The sequence below is a fragment of the Platichthys flesus genome, chromosome 5 (assembly GCF_949316205.1).
Source record: "Platichthys flesus chromosome 5, fPlaFle2.1, whole genome shotgun sequence".
Classification (NCBI taxonomy): domain Eukaryota; kingdom Metazoa; phylum Chordata; class Actinopteri; order Pleuronectiformes; family Pleuronectidae; genus Platichthys; species Platichthys flesus.
In genome coordinates, this window is record NC_084949.1 from 25903446 (window position 1) to 25921609 (window position 18164).

General features: G+C 45.4%; 1 protein-coding gene across 1 annotated transcript in view; it reads left to right on the forward strand.

Annotated features, from left to right (window-relative positions):
* Positions 1–18164, forward strand: part of LOC133953979 (voltage-dependent T-type calcium channel subunit alpha-1I-like) — a 113852-nt gene that overhangs the window by 55290 nt on the left and 40398 nt on the right. Inside the window, exons 8-15 of the mRNA XM_062388199.1 lie at positions 2806–3145; positions 3233–3639; positions 8324–8475; positions 10917–11102; positions 12264–12381; positions 12505–12660; positions 14099–14186; positions 15600–15766. Of these exons, the coding sequence (XP_062244183.1) occupies positions 2806–3145; positions 3233–3639; positions 8324–8475; positions 10917–11102; positions 12264–12381; positions 12505–12660; positions 14099–14186; positions 15600–15766 (1614 nt within the window). The remainder of the gene's footprint in view (positions 1–2805; positions 3146–3232; positions 3640–8323; positions 8476–10916; positions 11103–12263; positions 12382–12504; positions 12661–14098; positions 14187–15599; positions 15767–18164) is intronic.

Below are 18164 nucleotides of genomic sequence, written 5' to 3' on the forward strand. Positions count from 1 at the left end.
CGCCTGCTGTCGCTGCAAATGAGCTTGTTAGGATGTTAGCGAATTTTATACATTTTGTTCCTTTCATTCATTAACCTCGTGGAAAGAAAACAATGAGTTAGATGGAGTTTAAAGACTCTGGAGAACTCTGTGAACTCTGTGCTTATATTGTTTCACTAACCTCTGAATTAAGGACAAATGAAGAATCATGGGTTTATGTAGACGGCACGTTGACACCGGCATCGGCTGTTATCTCCAAAAAGCTCTCACATCTTCTTCGGCATTATTCTACGTGTTCTTTCTCATCCAGCTTTATTGTTATTCTTTTTGTTTAGTTCAGTTTTGAACCCGTCACTTGTTAGAAATGTCTCCAACGCGCCCACTGGCTTCTGTTAATGTTGCTGACATTTTTTTAGCCGTCTTCTTATTTTGAAATTCAGATACTTTTCTCAGGGGGTGAAGCAAGAACAATTCTGGAAAACATCCAGGGCCCCTGACGTTAGCGTTCTCACACACAGCCCCTATGGAGACTTTCAGAAAAACATCTGGACCACTGCTCATACGTCATTCACACACAGACAGCACGGCCATCAGGGGCAACTTGGGGTTCAGTGCCTTGCCCAAGGACACTTCAACCCTCCGGCTGGAGGATCTGACCACAAACCGTCTAATTAGTGGACCACCCGCTCTACCTCCTGAGACACAGCCGCTCCCTGCACATTTATTGGATTCCTTGTTTGGAAATATTGATCCGACGAGCTGCGGTTCTGAGGATTCATTTCAATTCTTAGTAAAACTTCAGGGCCGTCTCTGTTTCCCCCGCTGAGCCTCAAACTCTCCACTCGCTGTCATCTACACATTCTCTGTGCTGAGTCTCACACACCCCCCCACACACACACACACACAAACACACACAGGCGTTTTGTCACTCTGCTTGCAAACGCTAAATAACGACACACTCACAGACTCACACACTCTGATCTAATTGTATTTCAGTGGCTCCAGCCGAGTGTGAGTATAAATATTTGATGGGAGCAGCGAGGGAGCTGACGGGGGTGCTGGGACTCGCTGCCTTCCTTTCAGTCTGAGAGTCCAGAGAGCTGGCATGAAAACCAGCCGTCTGACCGCAGCGCTGGATCGATGAGCAGCACGCACACAACACACACTGACACACACTGACACGCACACACACACACACTTTATCCACAGTCTTTGTCACCGGGGTTCAGATGGAGAGCACGGGGGGGTTATCAGGCTCCACAATCAGTATCGATCGCAGCCCGGAGAGCGTTAGACTTCATCCCTCTCTCCTCCTCCTCCTCCTCCTCCTCCTCCTCCTCTTCCACATCAGCGCTGCTTCTCTCTCTGTGACCTACCCTTTCTTTTCTCCCTCTCTCTCTTTTTCTCTGTCTGTCTTATATCCATGTCAGAGCCTAAAACACCAAGTGAGCAAGAGGTGAGGAAGTTGAACATGCAATGCGGCAAATACCTTTGAGTTATTCTGACACGGAGAAATAATTCTTAATGGAGGTTTTAGGAATGGCCGCAGGAGAGGTTCAAAAGCTTGGCCTCGTTATTTCCTTCATCAGAAGAGGAGGCACAGGACCAGGCTCAACAGGAACAGGAGGAGCTGAGGAATGAGAGAGAGGGATCTGACCTTTCTATTTCCCGGACTTTAAACATTGCTCTACAGCTCACAAGACTTACTCTTGCTAACAGCTGTTTCATTATTAATCAAGGACATCTATGAGAGTTTGCTTTGAAACAAGTGTAAACTTCTGAAATGTTCTGGAACTTTTTAAAGGTGTACTGTAAAAAGAAGTGTGTATAACGAGCAGTGACAGACTCAGTTTAGCAGAGAGAGCTCACAACCACCTGCAGAGATTCAAATGTCAAAAGAAATGGAAGAAGGAAACAACACAACTCTTTCACACGAGCTACAAAGAAATGAAAAATGGAAATCAGGTTCCTCTGCCACTAAATACACAATGTAAGCAACAACTGCGTCTAACTGTCTTTGTGCTTATGTCAGTGTGATGGCATTTGAAGACCTAATATCCACTCCACAAACGTCATGTGATCACAACACTCCACCAGAAATTCTAAGATTGTTGCCTTTCCATTTTATTTTCCAAGGATTTCAGTTTTTCTGTGATTTCTTGTCTTCCTCGGTGGGAGAAGTATTTAGGTCACAGAGTTGCGAGTTGAGTTATTGCACTTCTCAATGTTTCAACACAAAGAAACAAAGTGTTTTTATTCTACTAACTACTAACTACTTCTATGGGACTACAACTTCTATGACTTTAAGCCTTGTTGTTATACGATGGCAGACATTCACCTCTAACAGACCAAGATATGGGCCTCGGACAATTTCATGCCAAGTTTTGCAAATGTTGCATATGATAGAAAAATAATTGTGTGTTTACCAGCTGGCTTTGTGTTCAGATCAGTTATAGACAAATGACATTTCACCCAAAAAAGAGTTGTGTGAACAGAATTGCCTCAGATCTGACTGAATCAGAGCGTCCTTGTGAACCTCCTTGGGTGATAAGCCCTTTAGATCCAGGCAGTCAGACAAAGCTGACGCACAATTACTATAAAAAAAGTTGTATCTTTAAATCACTGAGAGAGTTGAGCTGCTGTGTAACTCATCCCCTTCCTCAGTAGGACACAAACTTTACCCCTTAGAAAAGGCTTACCGAGCAAAAGTCTGATTTAGATTCACAGGAAATCTAAAGCCGCTTTTACAAGTCAGGAAATGGTGACGATTTACTTAAACACATACTCAGCAGTTCTAATTCTCTTTCTCCCTCTTTTCCACCCAAGATCGGTTCCTTCTTCATGATCAACCTGTGCCTGGTGGTCATCGCCACCCAGTTCTCAGAGACCAAGCAGCGGGAGCACCAGCTGATGCAGGAGCAGAGGGCCCGGTGCTCGTCCTCCTCCACGCTCGCCAGTGAACCCGGGGACTGCTACGAGGCGCTCTTCCAGCTGGTCTGCCACTGCATCCGCAAGGCCCGGAGACAGACCGTGGCCCTCATCAACACCCTGCGGGGGAAACCTCGCGGCTTCCGGGGCGTCGGGAGAGGCAGGGGAGGAGGAGGAGGGCGGGAGAGGAAGGCCAATGGACGAGGAGGACGTGAGAGGAGAGCAGTGCTGCGCCACGGTTTGTATATTTCAGATTTGAAGACGGTGTTAGAGGCGTGGTTCAACTGCTTCAACAATTCAACCACCTTTATTTGCACCCTCTCAGGTCCTCCCTGTCCCCACCGTAATAAACCTGACCACGCCACACCCGGTCAACCCGTGGCCCTCACCGCCGCCTCGGCATCGGACGGCTGCCACCGGTGCGCCGCGGCCCTGGCACTCACCGACGGTGTGGGACCCGTTCGCAGCGCCACCAGTGGGGAGTCAGAGGAGGGCGCTGTGGAGGAGACGGACAGGGAGGGGGGACAGGCTGGTGGTAATGAGAGGGACAAGAAAGACGAGGACGGGTCGAGGGGCCGCGGCGGCTGCAACGCGAAGACACGGTGCGAGGACCTGTGGTGCGACACGAGGAGGAAGCTGTGGGGCATCGTGGAGAGCAAGTACTTCAACCGGGGCATCATGATCGCCATCCTGATCAACACCATCAGCATGGGAATCGAACACCACGAGCAGGTACGCACAGCTGCAGCTCTTCTTCTGTCACACTGGTCCCTATCGTTCGTTTATTAAAATTCATCTGTATAATTCTCTCTTTATGTGGAAATGAGATATTCATCAATTCATCAAGAGGTAGTTGAGACTTTTCCTAAACACATGGGAATCTTCTCTCGTCTAAAGTAAGTAAACAACAGTTCTGTTTCCAAATAGGTTACAGGTACACACTATGGACTTTAGCATATTATGACATTTCAAATACTAACAGTCTGATTAAAACTCTGTGAAGAACTTTGCAACATTATTAGAAACATGAAAAACTTTGTAGACTGGAACAGGAACAGAAGATTCCCTCATCCTCAGAGGGAGTTTACCTCCATTAGCAGTAATGCTGTTCTTTATTGTTATTTATTTAATTATGTTTGTGTGTGTGTGTGTACTGGCAAGCTGACGATGCAGGTTTATGAATGGGGGAATCCATATTAGAATATCTGCAGCTCCTCTCTGAGCGTACAGGTATTTGTAACTGAACCGCCCAGTTAACACATCATCACTCCTCTGTCAAAGTATTTCCAACCTCTCTTTTATTCTTTCTGCTTCACATTTATCTGTGAACTCTTCTTCTTCTACCTTGTATAATATGATTGTCAGGCCAAAGGAATAAATGTCTGCTCGCAGGTTGAGAACACACAAACACGGACAGAATGAACACAGAGAACAGATTGTCCTCCGTACGTTTGTAAATGTATCTGCAATCTTTTGGTCTTGAAAGGGGACTAGAACCTTTAGTAGAACCTCTGGAACCTCAGATCACACTCCAGACGAGGGGCGTCTTTTAACTTCGACTTATTTTATTCCCTCCCCCCCCCCCCCCCCTCCCCTATTCCATTTCCTGTGTCTTTGTGTCGCTCAGCTTTGTGCAATCTTTGTCTTTCCATCAATATTTTTCACTCTGGCTTTGCCATCGCCCCCTCACGCCTGCCACCGCCGCAGTGGTGGGTCGTCTCTCATCTCGGGGGCGGCTAAAAATAGAGAGAAGAAGAAAAAGAAGAGAGAGAGAGAGAGGCGGGGAGGGAGCTGTGCTTCTGTGACGGGGGGGAGGAGGCGAGCTGCGATGTCTGCGCTGTTTAACAAACCGGAGTCATGCCTCCGTCTGTGAGAACAATGGCATCAGAGACTTAATCCGTCTCGTCGCTGTGATCGGCGTCCTGCTGAGAGACGCGTCCACCTGTCGCCTCAGAGCTCGGCGGCCGTGCTGCCGTGAGGAGCGGAGAGGGAAATGAAAGTCAAATGCATGTGCTTGAGTTTCAGACACACGCCACCGACGACTTTGTGAAGCTGCCATGCACCTCAACTTTTCACCCGCTGCAGAGATACATGCTCTAACATCTAAACTATGCAATATTATATGTATATATTGTTTTGACTGCCACAGAGCAATTCCACAACGTTCTATTGTCTCATTAAAGGTTTAAATATTCACTGAGCTGGAACATAGTTTGCACACATGAGCTCATATCCTGTCCCTGTGTGAATGTACCTGTAGTGACAACAGCGTCATCACTGTTGAATCATGCATCTGGAGACATATGGAAATGTTAGTGAGACGGTTGTGCCATAGGAGGAGTGCCTGCTCAAAACAAAAGTTACAAATAAAACTAGTCAATCACTTTGTCGAGGAAAAAAATATCGAAGATTCATTTCTCGTATTAGCCAGGTATTGCCCTTTAGCAAAACACATCAAGTCTCTAATAGATTTGTGTGTTTGTGACTGAAAGCTCACACAATAAACCGGCTTTTTTTAATTCACGATCAAAGTTCTATCGTGTCATGAACTCCCATCAGTTCAGAGTGGACCATGAATTGTCCTTGACATCATAACTGATCATGCTGTGGGCCAGCAATACAACCATGTTTGTTTTTCACAAGCAAAGAAAAGTAGGTCAGAGAAATCAAAGATAAAATTATAATTGGGGTTTTTAGAGGAGAGTAAATAAAAGCACACAAAAAATGAAGATTAATGCAACACACAAGGATTTGAATTAGGCAGAAGCTGAGACTGTGAGGCTGTTCTTCAAAGACATTTAAAGACAATCAATGCATTGTGGAAAGTAAACCCGCCCACTGAACCCACCAGTTTCTCTATATATACAACTAGCTTTTGTTTTTTTTTACGTCACCATATTGGTTCGGTAGTTTTTAAACTTTTTATTTAGCTGGTTTCAGAAGTACACAATGTTCACTTTCCTAAATCCGCTGTGAGTCCTCGGTGTGACATCAATCCCCAGCTCCTGTTATCTTATTCCATACATCAGCCAAGCAGAAAAAACTGGGAGTCCTCAGATCTGTTCCCAGGTCTGCTGTAATGGATCTCCAGGGGCTGCCAGAGCTGTTGGGCTGGTCTGCAAACAGCGGTCGGCCGTCACGTCGTTACAGACACTGCTGGCCACGCATCATTAGCCAGTGTTCTCACACCGCTAAACACTCATTAGCACCGACAAACACACACGTGCATACATGCAGCATTACAAACACACAAAGGAGACACACACACACACACACACAGTGCTCCTTCATTCTGGGGCGGGGAAATGTCAGAAGTGTCCTTGTTGAAGTCACACAGGAGCCGTGTGGAATAGTGACGAGCTGGGAATCATGATTGAGCCAAATTTAGCTCCGGGTGTGTGTGTCTGTGTGTGTGTGTGTGTGTCTGTGTGTGTGTGTGTGTTCTCCCTTATTGGGCAGACAGACTTCAGGGGGAATAGAACTCAAAGAATGTCGAAGCGGCTGAAGAGACAGACATCGATTCACATTAACAACGTGACAGTGACAGCGACTAACAGAGATTGAAGTATTATTGCAAAGCCAGATAAAGGAAGGCAAAAATAATAAATGAATACATCCCCCCCCCCCCTCTCCCCACTGCCAGTGCAGAAGTGCTAACACGACTGAGTGGACTTATTACCTGCTGGCAGTGTGGGGAAGTGCTAATTTCCATCAAATGAACAATTGCTTCTTTTTTTCGGCTGGATTTATTACATCGGAGATTTCCAAACCGTTCCTGGGAGCAATTTGTTTCCGAGGTGCGAGGGAGAGAAAACGTTGGACCTGTTTAATGGAAGCATCTGCAGCATCCATAATTGATGACAAAATGTGTTATGTGCGAGTTAGAGAGGAGCAAACAGTGGGGGGGAGGGGGGGGGGTGTTGTGGACGAGCAGAGCAGACAATATTTAAATAAAATACCTGATATTTTATTGCTTCTAAGTGTGTTTGTCGTGTGTTTGTCGTTAATACTCTTTACACTGCAGCGAACTAGGACATGATTGAAGGCTATATACTCTCTACTGCCTGGAATGCATGTGTGTGTGTCTGTGCGGGTGTGTGTGGGTGTGTACTTCTGTGTGAAAGCTTTTGTTGTCCGCTAATCGATTTGGACTTTTGGATCAATGCGGAGTGAAGTGTCTGATAACCGGACAAAGAGGAGATCAATAAACAGACGGGAGGGAAGCGGGTGACAATGTGGGGTCGAATCCTTTTTGAATTTCTTGCTATAAAACACATTTAAGTCTTGACTGATGGCAGCTGCTTGGTTTATCACCATCGTGACCATGTCCCTGCAGATGACCAGTCTCCTCTGTCGGCTCCCTCTCTTCAGTTCTTGTCCAACATTAGTAAACTGGCTTAGATCCTGATTTTGAGCCGTTTTAATGTCTAACAGCATCTGTAACAATCCGACTACTCAGTTGTCAAACTTTGCCCTTGTCCAGTGCAAAAAGGTGATTTCAAACTAACCTTGTTTGGTTTTCAGTTTAGTCTGAACACAGTATGGACGAAGCCTCAGACCACGCTCCAGACCAACGGACCAAAACATCAGTCGGACCCAAAGAGCTGCTCTCAGTGCAGATCCATCTGAACCATGTTATAGTTCATTTGCAGCACCAACACACTTTTATGGATAGTTTGGACTTTTGGACCAATTACAGGAAGATGAGACGGCATTAAAAAAAAAAGCTAAATATGCAGAAGCAGCTCGAAGACTTGTGTAATACAATCAGCAAGTTATCTCAAGCATTAATGACTAATGTCCTGTGAGCAAGCTGAGTAGACTCTTTCAAACTGGTATTATTGTTAAGCTGTTAAAATGCTAATAGCAGGAGTGTTACTGTTGTAAATGTGCTCACAGTCAGTGAAGCTGTGTCTCAATTCAGGGACTGTGTTCTTCTGAGGCTGCATCTCAAGACTGATTCCATCACAGTGACACAACTGGGCTTCATTTCAGCTCCTTCACATGCAGCTGAGTGGAAGTACGACTACACTTACGAGTGAGCAAAGGGACACAAAGAAGCTGAGGATGCAGGGATGAGAGCGGGACAGGTGGTCAAAGTGGACGTCCCCTGAATAAGGACACAGAGAGATGAAAGATTAGCTGAGGCCAAAAAGTTGTATGTCAAAAAAGGCCTTGAAAAGTTACTATATAAATGATAACACATTGTAATAACAATATAACAGTTGCTCTGGTGCCTGTTTGTCTAATTAGCTGTCAGGATGCGACACCAGCAGAGTTTTCACTCTATTTAGTTTCCCAGTGTGTAATGAACCCTGCAGCCAGAGTCACAGCCGAGTGGCCCTGGGTGTTTGTGGGTTTGTCTGCTCGTTAACTTTCCCCTTTGCTCTCTCTCTCTCTCTCTTCTCTTCATCAGCCAGACGAGCTCACCAACGTCCTGGAGATCTGCAACATCGTCTTCACCAGCATGTTCTCCCTGGAGATGATCCTCAAGCTCACGGCCTTCGGCTCGTTCAGCTACCTGCGGAACCCCTACAACGTGTTTGATGGAGTCATCGTCATCATAAGGTACAACGGAGGCTGATGACTCACTTCATGCATGCTAGACCCACATTACTGCCACACATCAGCATTCACTATAGGTATGAGCCAGTGGTAGGAAAACAAAGTTAGAGGTTCTAGGCCCAATTTTTGTGCATAATCAATCAATCAATCAATCAATCAATCAATCAATTGTATTTGTATAGCCCATATTCACAAATTACAATTCGTCTCATAGGGCTTTAACATGGTGTGACATCCTCTGTCCTTAACCCTCAGCAAGAGTCAGGAAAAACTACTAAGAACGCTTTTGACAGGTAAAATACATAGAAACCTCAGAGAGAGCCACATGTGAGGATCCCTCTCCCAGGACGGACAGAAGTGCAATAGATGCCACGTGCAGGACAACATCATCCAGATTAAAGTTTTTAGCAGCACTGATGAGGGTAGACATCCTGAAGGACAACCCCAACATGACATGCCAAGCAGTCCCGCTGCAATCACAGTCCATGCTCAGCAACCAGCAGGACCACGATCCACCATCCAGACCAGACGCCACTCCAGTCCTCAGTCACCGTCCACCACCGCCCACCAGGACCCATCACAAGCCACCACCGCGGTCCTGGTCCACCGCCCATTACCCTGGACCAGCGGTTGATAAAGTAAAGGGATTCCGGGGAAGGGGGATAGGGATGGAGAAGAGGAAGGAGAAGCTCTGTGTGTCAAGTGTCATAAATTCCCTTTGCGTCTTAGCGTCATCAGGGGTTTCTGCCTTGTAATCAATGATACAATGATACAGGCCGAACTTGGGGGTACCCTGAGGCTCAAGGTAAATCTGACTGGCTACTGGTTTGTATGATAGTACGATGAAAACCATGTGGACCACTCAGTAGATCAGACATCAATACCTCTATGACATAATTAGTAAATTCAATAAGCTATACATGTCCTGTCTATACTGTTTTGACTACACATCACCTTCAGAGGACAAAACAAATACTAACAGGTGTACAGTAATTCGGATACATGCTTCTCTTAGTTTCCCAGATCCGTATAGAAAGACAACCTGCCGTTAAGTAGTTCACGTCATGCTTTGTCAAACTGTCATCCGCCTCCTGCCAAGTGCAGACGTGCCACCTGCATGTGAGTGAATGTCAAAGTCAGACAGGTGAGTGGCTCTGCTTTTCATCTGCTGCTGTTTTCCTCTCGTTTTTTCATTTGCCGGAGCCCCGTTGTCTCTGTTCCCCATTACAGCCCTGAGATCAAATACACATCAAAGCGAAGTAAATGTGAACGAGATCAAATGTGCAGCGCGTCACAGAAGATCCACGTTGATTGAACATCTCTACGTCTGTCTTCTCATGTCCCGCTCCACGTCTCCCCGCTCTTCATCCGTCCGAATGTCCTCAGCCATTCAGACGAGGCCCTGAGTGGAGCCTTTGAAGGTTCGCCTCCATTAGCAGACGCATTTCTTTAAAGCCCCTCGCTGACGGTTCGGTGCTCGTGTTGAACGTCCCACAGACCTTCAGGGAAAGACTCCTGTGATCTCTGGTTTGTGATTGCTCCTCCGCAACAAACAGCAATTGTTCAAGAGCTTCAAATGTCCAATATTCAAAGAATTGTAAGTGGACACATTACACTAAGAGATGATAAAACAAGGCTTTTGTCCGTTTCATGTTCACCGTTCACGTCCCTATGGAAGGAGGCACAAACCACAGAGTTCTTCATTTCCACTGGTGGGCGGCCACTGGTTCCACTGGTCCTGCACCGCCCATCTTTTTTAATTCGGCACGAGCGTGGATTGAACTTGAGGTCTGCAGAAATGTCCGCCTCCATGACAGAGATCCCCAGATAGCTGGAGTGATTTACAGAGACCGTTGGTAAAGAAGAGGAATTCTTCTATTGAAAACCCCTCAGCAGCTGGATTGTCAAAACCACAAAGGCTCTGAGGCGATGCTCCTGGGCTCTTCTCAGCAGCTACACCTTTATTCAAGTATAAAAAAAGGAAGATGTTGTGTAGCAGAACTTTTATATTTTTTGTTTTTCTATCGCACGTCATTCACACTGTGATAGAACAACCAGCAGAGGGTTCAGCGTCTTCCCCAGGGACTCTTTGTCTTGCTCTGTCCCTCGAGCCACAGCCGCCCTGTTCCTGATCCCTGTTCGGGTTTAAAGTGAATTCTAAGTACAAATGTGGAGCTTGTCTTCTTCTCTCTTGCTGAGCCTCAATCATCTATTCGCCATCATCCACACGGACCTTCTACTAAGTGGAGGACTGAGCCACAGCCGCTGTCCCACCAAAATAAGAGCATGTAGTTCAAAAGCACAAAGCACAGCCTCCAACACGATCATACAACTGAATCAACAGCTCTGAAATGCAGAAGTGAGGATTCGATGCAGCTTCTCTGTGTTAAAGGCTGATTTAGAAGTGTTCCTCTTGTCTTTGTGTTCTGTGTTTGTCTGATCAGTGTGTGTGAGATCGTCGGCCAGTCGGACGGCGGCCTGTCCGTGCTGCGGACCTTCAGGCTGCTCAGGGTCCTGAAGCTGGTGAGGTTCATGCCGGCGCTGAGGAGACAGCTCGTGGTCCTCATGAAGACCATGGACAACGTGGCCACCTTCTGCATGCTGCTCATGCTCTTCATCTTCATCTTCAGGTGAGGTTCGACACGTGCGTCCTGCATGTGGACACTTGTCTTGTTCTAAACCTCGTCCTGCTTCTCATCGCCCGACACGTGTGCAGGTGCATGAAGGTTTTTTCTTTCAGCAGTGATTTCTTCAGACTTTTTCAGGGGGATGGAAAAGAAAGAGCTCCTTCTCTTACCTTGTGTTTTTCTGTGCTTGTGTGTCTGCCGGCCTGTGTGTGTGTTTTTAAAGTCCTTGGAATCTGCTCAACAGATGCTTTTGAAATGCAGGTCACACTGCTATTAACCCCGGGTGCAAAATAATGAGCAGACACTTGAAAATCTTGTTAAATAACTAAAAAGTCGTTATACGCAGACAACTGAAGATACTCAGCCCTGTGATGGCAGCACTCTGAGAGCAGGAAAGGTCTCTCAGGGGATAATCAATGGCCGAAGGCTTCAGTGTCTTTGTTTCCGTCCCTTTTCATTCCTACTTGCCACTCGAGCTCAGCCCTTTGATTTCCTAAGAGGGAACAACCCTGAGTTAATCACAACTTACTTTCAAATCTGTATTTTTATGTCTTCAGACGCACAGAGGGTCAATTGACAAGTACAAGCACTTAATCTAGTTCATCCCCAGCATCTTTGATAAAATAGTTTCATTCTGGGTGAAGTCTGAGCTCTTAAAGTGTTGAGGTTTGATAACTTGGCTTTTCAGAGCCTTGTTCGTGACTATGTAGATTTCACGTGCTGGTTGCAATCACTTTTCCTTATAGTGTTCACAGTTGGATTCTGTATTAGAACTATTGGATACCCTGCAAAGAAGGATTATCCATTTCACAACTGCATGCAATTAACTGCAAATCAAAAAGACCTATTCTATTGCTTTTTCATGATAAGCACAGTGCTTTACTCATCATGTAAGAGACAACAAATCCATGGAGGCAGAGAGCATCTTATGTAACAGAGCTTTGGGGCTCAGTCAGATTCTTACATTAGTATTCATCTTCATAATCCCAGAGAAGAAAGTGCAGAAACAACTGCTAACACACAGACATGTATATAAGAAGGAGGCATTTCTAAAACCAGAAACAGCTGAGACATATATTAACTTATTAGTCCAGTAAGAGCATATGTTGGCTCATCAGTGTTCATGGTATAAGGAGCTGATCCGAGGCTGTGGTTGTGTTGCAGTATCCTGGGGATGCACATCTTCGGCTGTAAGTTCAGTCTGAAGACGGAGACGGGTGACACTGTGCCAGACAGGAAAAACTTTGACTCCCTCCTCTGGGCCATTGTCACTGTGTTCCAGGTACACAACACTTCACTGCAGAGAAATACAGTAACTCACAACCTCAGCAGTTCTACTCCACAAATTAAATACATGGAGGTGGCTTTCTTGCATTCACCTCAAGTGTGTTTCCTTCTCCCTCAGATCCTGACCCAGGAGGACTGGAACGTGGTTCTGTACAACGGCATGGCAGCGACCTCGCCGCTGGCAGCTCTTTACTTCGTGGCCCTCATGACCTTCGGAAACTACGTCCTCTTCAACCTGCTGGTGGCCATCTTGGTTGAGGGTTTTCAGGCAGAGGTAAGGTAACACGTGTGATCTTATTTCCACATTGTCCACAGTTTAACTTCAGTCTGATGGCTGATGGATATTTTAAGCTGTCAGATTTGAAGGGAAATCACTTCCCCCCCCCTTGAATTTCTCTTTTTCCATATCTGAGTTATCCATATCCTCTCCATCCATCCCATCATTCTGCACTTGACGTCTTTTTCCGTGGACAGCTGACATCCATCTGTCTGTGAGAAGTACAGATCTTCACCTTTGGCAGAGACCTTTGCAGCTTTAATCCGTCTGGGCTCTTGAGTCCTGCTGATTTCCATAATGTCAGAACGCAGCAGATTGATACGAGCAGAGGAACTGATCCTAATGGACCGAAAGCACCAGATGCTCGTCTAGACTCTACAGCTTCTTGAAGCCGGCGACTCATCGCTCACTGCTGAGTTGATAACGGGGCGATCTCGTGTAATTCAGTAGATCAGTCATGTTCTCATCCAGTGAACCAGAAGCCATTAAACTCTCTGTAACCTGAGCAAACGACTGATAATATTACACACCTAAGTTACATTATTCAAAATCCTATTTATACTGAATAGGAATGAAAACAAATAAGTGAAACATAAAATAATTGGGAACAATTCCCTCAAAATTTCAATTATTATATTCTGAGAAAACTTTTATTTCTGAGGAGCATAACTTAATAAAAGTATCCCAATAATAAAAGGGTCATGCCTCTGTTGTGCTGAAGAAATAATAACTACTCTATTGGCCACACTTGTAATTGAAGGTTGTTTATTCTAGGCAGTTTGAGGATAATCATGGTGCTTTAAAAACAACAGGAAGTCGTCCGCCCCAGTGGAAAACATGGCAGTCAACTGTCAGACTTATCATTGGGAAGCTGTCGAGTGGTTGAATAACCCAATCGGGTTTTCACAGGCCGATCAAACGTGATCATCTTCTCCGTGTGTCGCTGTGATGTTCGTCCTGGAGGAGAAACATGGACACAAATCCGCTTTTGATTGATCTTCTTTGAAAACAACCAAACAAAGCACAGCCGTCTCTCCCTCCGTCTCTGTCTCTCCCTCCGTCTCTGTCTCTCCATCCTCCGCTCTGTCTTCTTCTGCGACACCTTGGGATTATTGAGTCAATTTACTCCAGATCTTTCCATTGTGACAACTGACGGGGGGGAAACCCCATCGGTCCAAACCAGATCTGTTGGGTCACTGGAGAAGAGATTGAGGTTCCACTGATGGAATCATTTAAGACAGGACCCAGATCTGTGCCACGAGCAGACGTCATCAGGAGTTTGGTCGTGGGTGGGAGGGAGCATGGACTTGAACCGGTGTCACGCCGCAGATTAAAGGTCTCGAGTCACACAAGTAGAACGAGCCTCTTGTAAAAACGATTCCACCTTTTCTCCCTCTCTCATTCCTCTCTTTGTTTCTCGCCTCTTCTTCTCCAGGGTGACGCCAATCGTTCTTACTCGGACGACGACCGCTCGTCCTCCAACTTCGACGAGAGCGAGAGACACGACTCCATCAAGTTGTCTGGTGAGACCACGAGTTTCCTTTCCAAAGCTTTGATCCCACTCAGTTGACAATTTACTAGGTTCATATGAAAGCCTGTCAGAACACAGGTCACATTAAAACCATAGAAATATAGAAAAACATCATTTTTTACCTATGAAGCATTCATCCACAAAGTTTCATGGAAATACGTGAAGTTTTTTTTGCGTAATCCTGCTGAGACACAAACAACAAAAACAGAGGTGACAACAGATCTTCAATGAATCGTATATTTCTTTACTTTATGGTTATTGTGAGCTCTGAAGTTTGTTTGAATGACGTTCATTGTGATTAATGTAATAAGGTTTGTTATTAACAGCTTCAGCTTCAGAAATTCAAGCCGGACCTCTTCCCCTGGCGATGAGTGTAAATTGAAGTGTTTGTTGAAGTTTTATAACCAATATACCAAGTACAGACAATACTTTTCCCTATATTTAATAATCTAAATGTCAGCATAAAATATGTATCTGCTCATTTAAATTGTCACAAACACATGCACATAAGCAAATATAAATTCAAAGCACAATTTCCCAAAGTGAACATTTGTTCAAGGAAAAGTACAGTTTGCCTTTTTCAATTGTTTGTTTTTTCTTACTTTAAATGATCCTTGGGTTTCTGTGTGGAGGTTGAGTTTGACTCAGCACTAACGCCACAATCCAAACCACAGACTTCCTCATTTAAGTCAAAACAGAACAAGATGCCCGACAATCTGCTCACATCTCACATTTAAGTCTTTGTTTCCCTGCGAGGCTTATTCCAAAATAAAGAAGGCTGAATGTGCTCAAACCACCAAAAAAAACTAAAGTAAGACACACGTCTCCGTGCCAGAGGCTTACCAACTTGCAGAAAGCTGGAGAACAGCCAGCGGTCTTCAAATATGAATGAGATCTATCTTTATCCAGAGCTCACAATGAACCTGTTCCAGATATTCAGCCTCCGTCAACAAACCCAGCAAACAGCCGAGTGCAGAGAAGATTAAACACAAGTTCAGGTTTTCCTATGGTCACAGTGATTTCATTTTCTTGTGAACATTATCTATCTGTAACACCCATTAGGCAAAATACATTGGACCTAACTAACGTCTTGAGTTTTCAGCTTTCGAACATTTCAGTATTCTAAATATATAAAAAAACATCCAAAATACTTTCATGAGCTTGGCACTTCTCTGTCCTTCTCAGTTTTAAAATGTGCTCTTCCTGTGATGGCTCCTTCTGCTTCCTGCAGATCAAATGTAATTCTGGAAAATGTGTGAGATCTGAGGGAGAAATTGAAGCAGACAGAATTTAAAATAATTTCAGGAATGAGCTGATTTTGCAACATCACGTCCAACTGTATAAAAGTATTTCAGAAAATGTGTTTGAGTGAAATCGTGAGCTCCTTCTGTCCGACCCCCTCCAGACCCGAGGATCTGCACCCTGACGCCCAATGGCCACCTGGAGCTGGGCGCCCTCTCGGGACCCCGAGGGTCCTACTCCTCCGAGAGGCGGAGCTTCGCCATCGAGTCCAGGAAGAGCAGCGTGATGAGCCTGGGCAAGAGCAGCCTGGAGAGACGCTCCCTCTCTCTGGTACTCATCCACACACGGAATGTGAACTTAGATTAAATCAAGCGGCCCTTAAATTCTCACACACTTCTAGATATCAGTTCCATTTCATCAAGTTTTAAGATTTATTCCCTGGGGACACAATGATGAAGGAAGTTAAAATGTCCTGAACCAGATCCGCCCCAACACTTAACAGCTTCACCTGTTAATTCACCAAGTTTCATGGAATTCCGTCCGGTGATCATTGTGTCGCTTCTCGTGCTAGAAGGTGGCGGCAAAGAAATGTGGAAAAGAGAGAAATGGTAAATGGTTTTAGATTTATATAGAGCATTTCTAGTCTTGATGAGACCACTCAAAGCTCTTTACAGTACAGTTCTACATTCACCCATTCACACACTCATCCATACAGTGCATCTATTAGCAGCACTTTGATATTCTACGGGGGGGGGCATTCAGGGTTCACCATCTTGCCCAAGGACACTTCGGCATGCAGATGGGTCAGACTGGGGATTGAACTGCCGACCTTCAGGTTGGAGGACGACCACTCTTCCCCCTCAGCCACAGCCGAAAGTCAGAAACACTATTGGAACCGACACACAACACTACACACAGTTATTTCGTCCAAACGGCCGTGGTAGAGTTCTGGTTGCGGTTTCTCCTCGTTGCTGCACCCTGCCGTCTGCACACTATAGTGTACATGCACCATACACCCAGGAAACACACAAACACAGTACGTGCGCACGCCCCAGCGTTGTGTTGAGCCTAATGAACCGAAAACCTCGGGAAGAGAGAGGAGCTGAGACACTGCCACCCGGTTGCCATGGCAACTTCTATTAATTGACTGTTCCCATCCTCTGTTTATCTGCAGCGAACGCTAGAGCAGCAGAAAACAGAAATGACAGGGAGGGGTAGAGAGTGGGGGGGGGGAGAGCTTTGACAGGACGATGAAGAGGAGTAAATAACACACGGAGGGATGAGGAGCTGGAGTTTAGAGACGCTCACCTCCGAGGCAGCAGGAGGTGAAGACTTCCCTCCTTCAAAATAAAAGCATCCCGCGTGTTTGTGAAGAATGTTTTTCCTCCATTTGAAACATCTGCGTCTCTGTTTTATCATCTCTGACCTCTGATCAGCTCCATTTGTTCGCTGGGCGGTTGTGTTTATTTCTCTGGATGATAAATGACATCAGATTCAGTTGCGTTAGTCTGTCGCTGCTGCTGCTGCTGCACAATCACAGATTCATTCATCTGTGTAATGGGTACTCTGCTTCACCGGGGTGATCTGTCCATGTGTCTCCCAGAAGAGGTCAGACAGTGAATAGATTATGATGAAAGAATGTTGATCCTGAGATAATTGGAAAAACAAGAAGTTGATGGATTCTGGTGTTGGACAGTCCCCCTTAGGAAAGCACGTTCATATCCACTTGATCCAGAGTTTTACACATGAGCTGTTTCCAAATTCAGGAGCCACTTCCCTCGAAGGCTCTTTCAAACGTCTCCGTTAGTCCCAGAGCAACAAAGGATCCGATGGGTGGATCCCTCTCAGGGCCAACCTATCCCAGTATTCATTGTGCTTTGGTTTCAACTCAACCAAACAGCCAATGATACACATTTTAGAAAAATAAGGTTTAATGGGCCTAGTAGTTTTTGTGTTATCCTCCTGACAAACACACAAACCAAAACCAACAGACAGTGTTGGCTTGAAAAATGAAATGAACAAAGAAAGATAAGAAATATGAGATCAAATATATTTTATTCAGAATTACATGCAGCACATTGTGGGACCTGAAGTCTGGATCATAAATTTAACACTTTTTTATGGATATTAACAGATTGTGTTTTGGTAAGGACAGGATTTCAGTTTCTCCGGCTGCTTTGTGTCATTTACTGAGGAACAAATTGTCTTGACAGAAAAAGACACACACACACACACACACTCTGTCCTCTTGAATGATCTGCAGTGCGCTCCTGTCTGAGCCGACTGACGTGTTATTTAACATCCAGCACTTCATCACAGTTTCTATAGAGACAGCTCTATAGATTCTCTGATTGGACGGAGGCGGCTCCGGCTTGGAGTGGTGATGTGTGTTTCCCAGAGTAAAACACATGATTAGCTCGGTGGTGTTGAAGGGATCAGACACGTGGAAACAAGCAGAGCTGGTTATGTTCCTTTATTAAGTGGAACTGCCACTCAGGGGTTTGCATGTTAAACGTGACGACAACCCACTGAGGGCACGGCGACCTCATGAAAAGACCAGTGTGTGTTTCACCTGTTCTGCCTTTCACTTCCTGCTGTTGTTCCACTAACTCCACAAATGCATTATATTTACACACTGGTCCTACTGTGGCTTCAAGCTGTATCAGACTCAACTTTGTTTGCTGGCAATATGTCAAACTAAAAGAAATCTCATTTAGCAGATTACTTT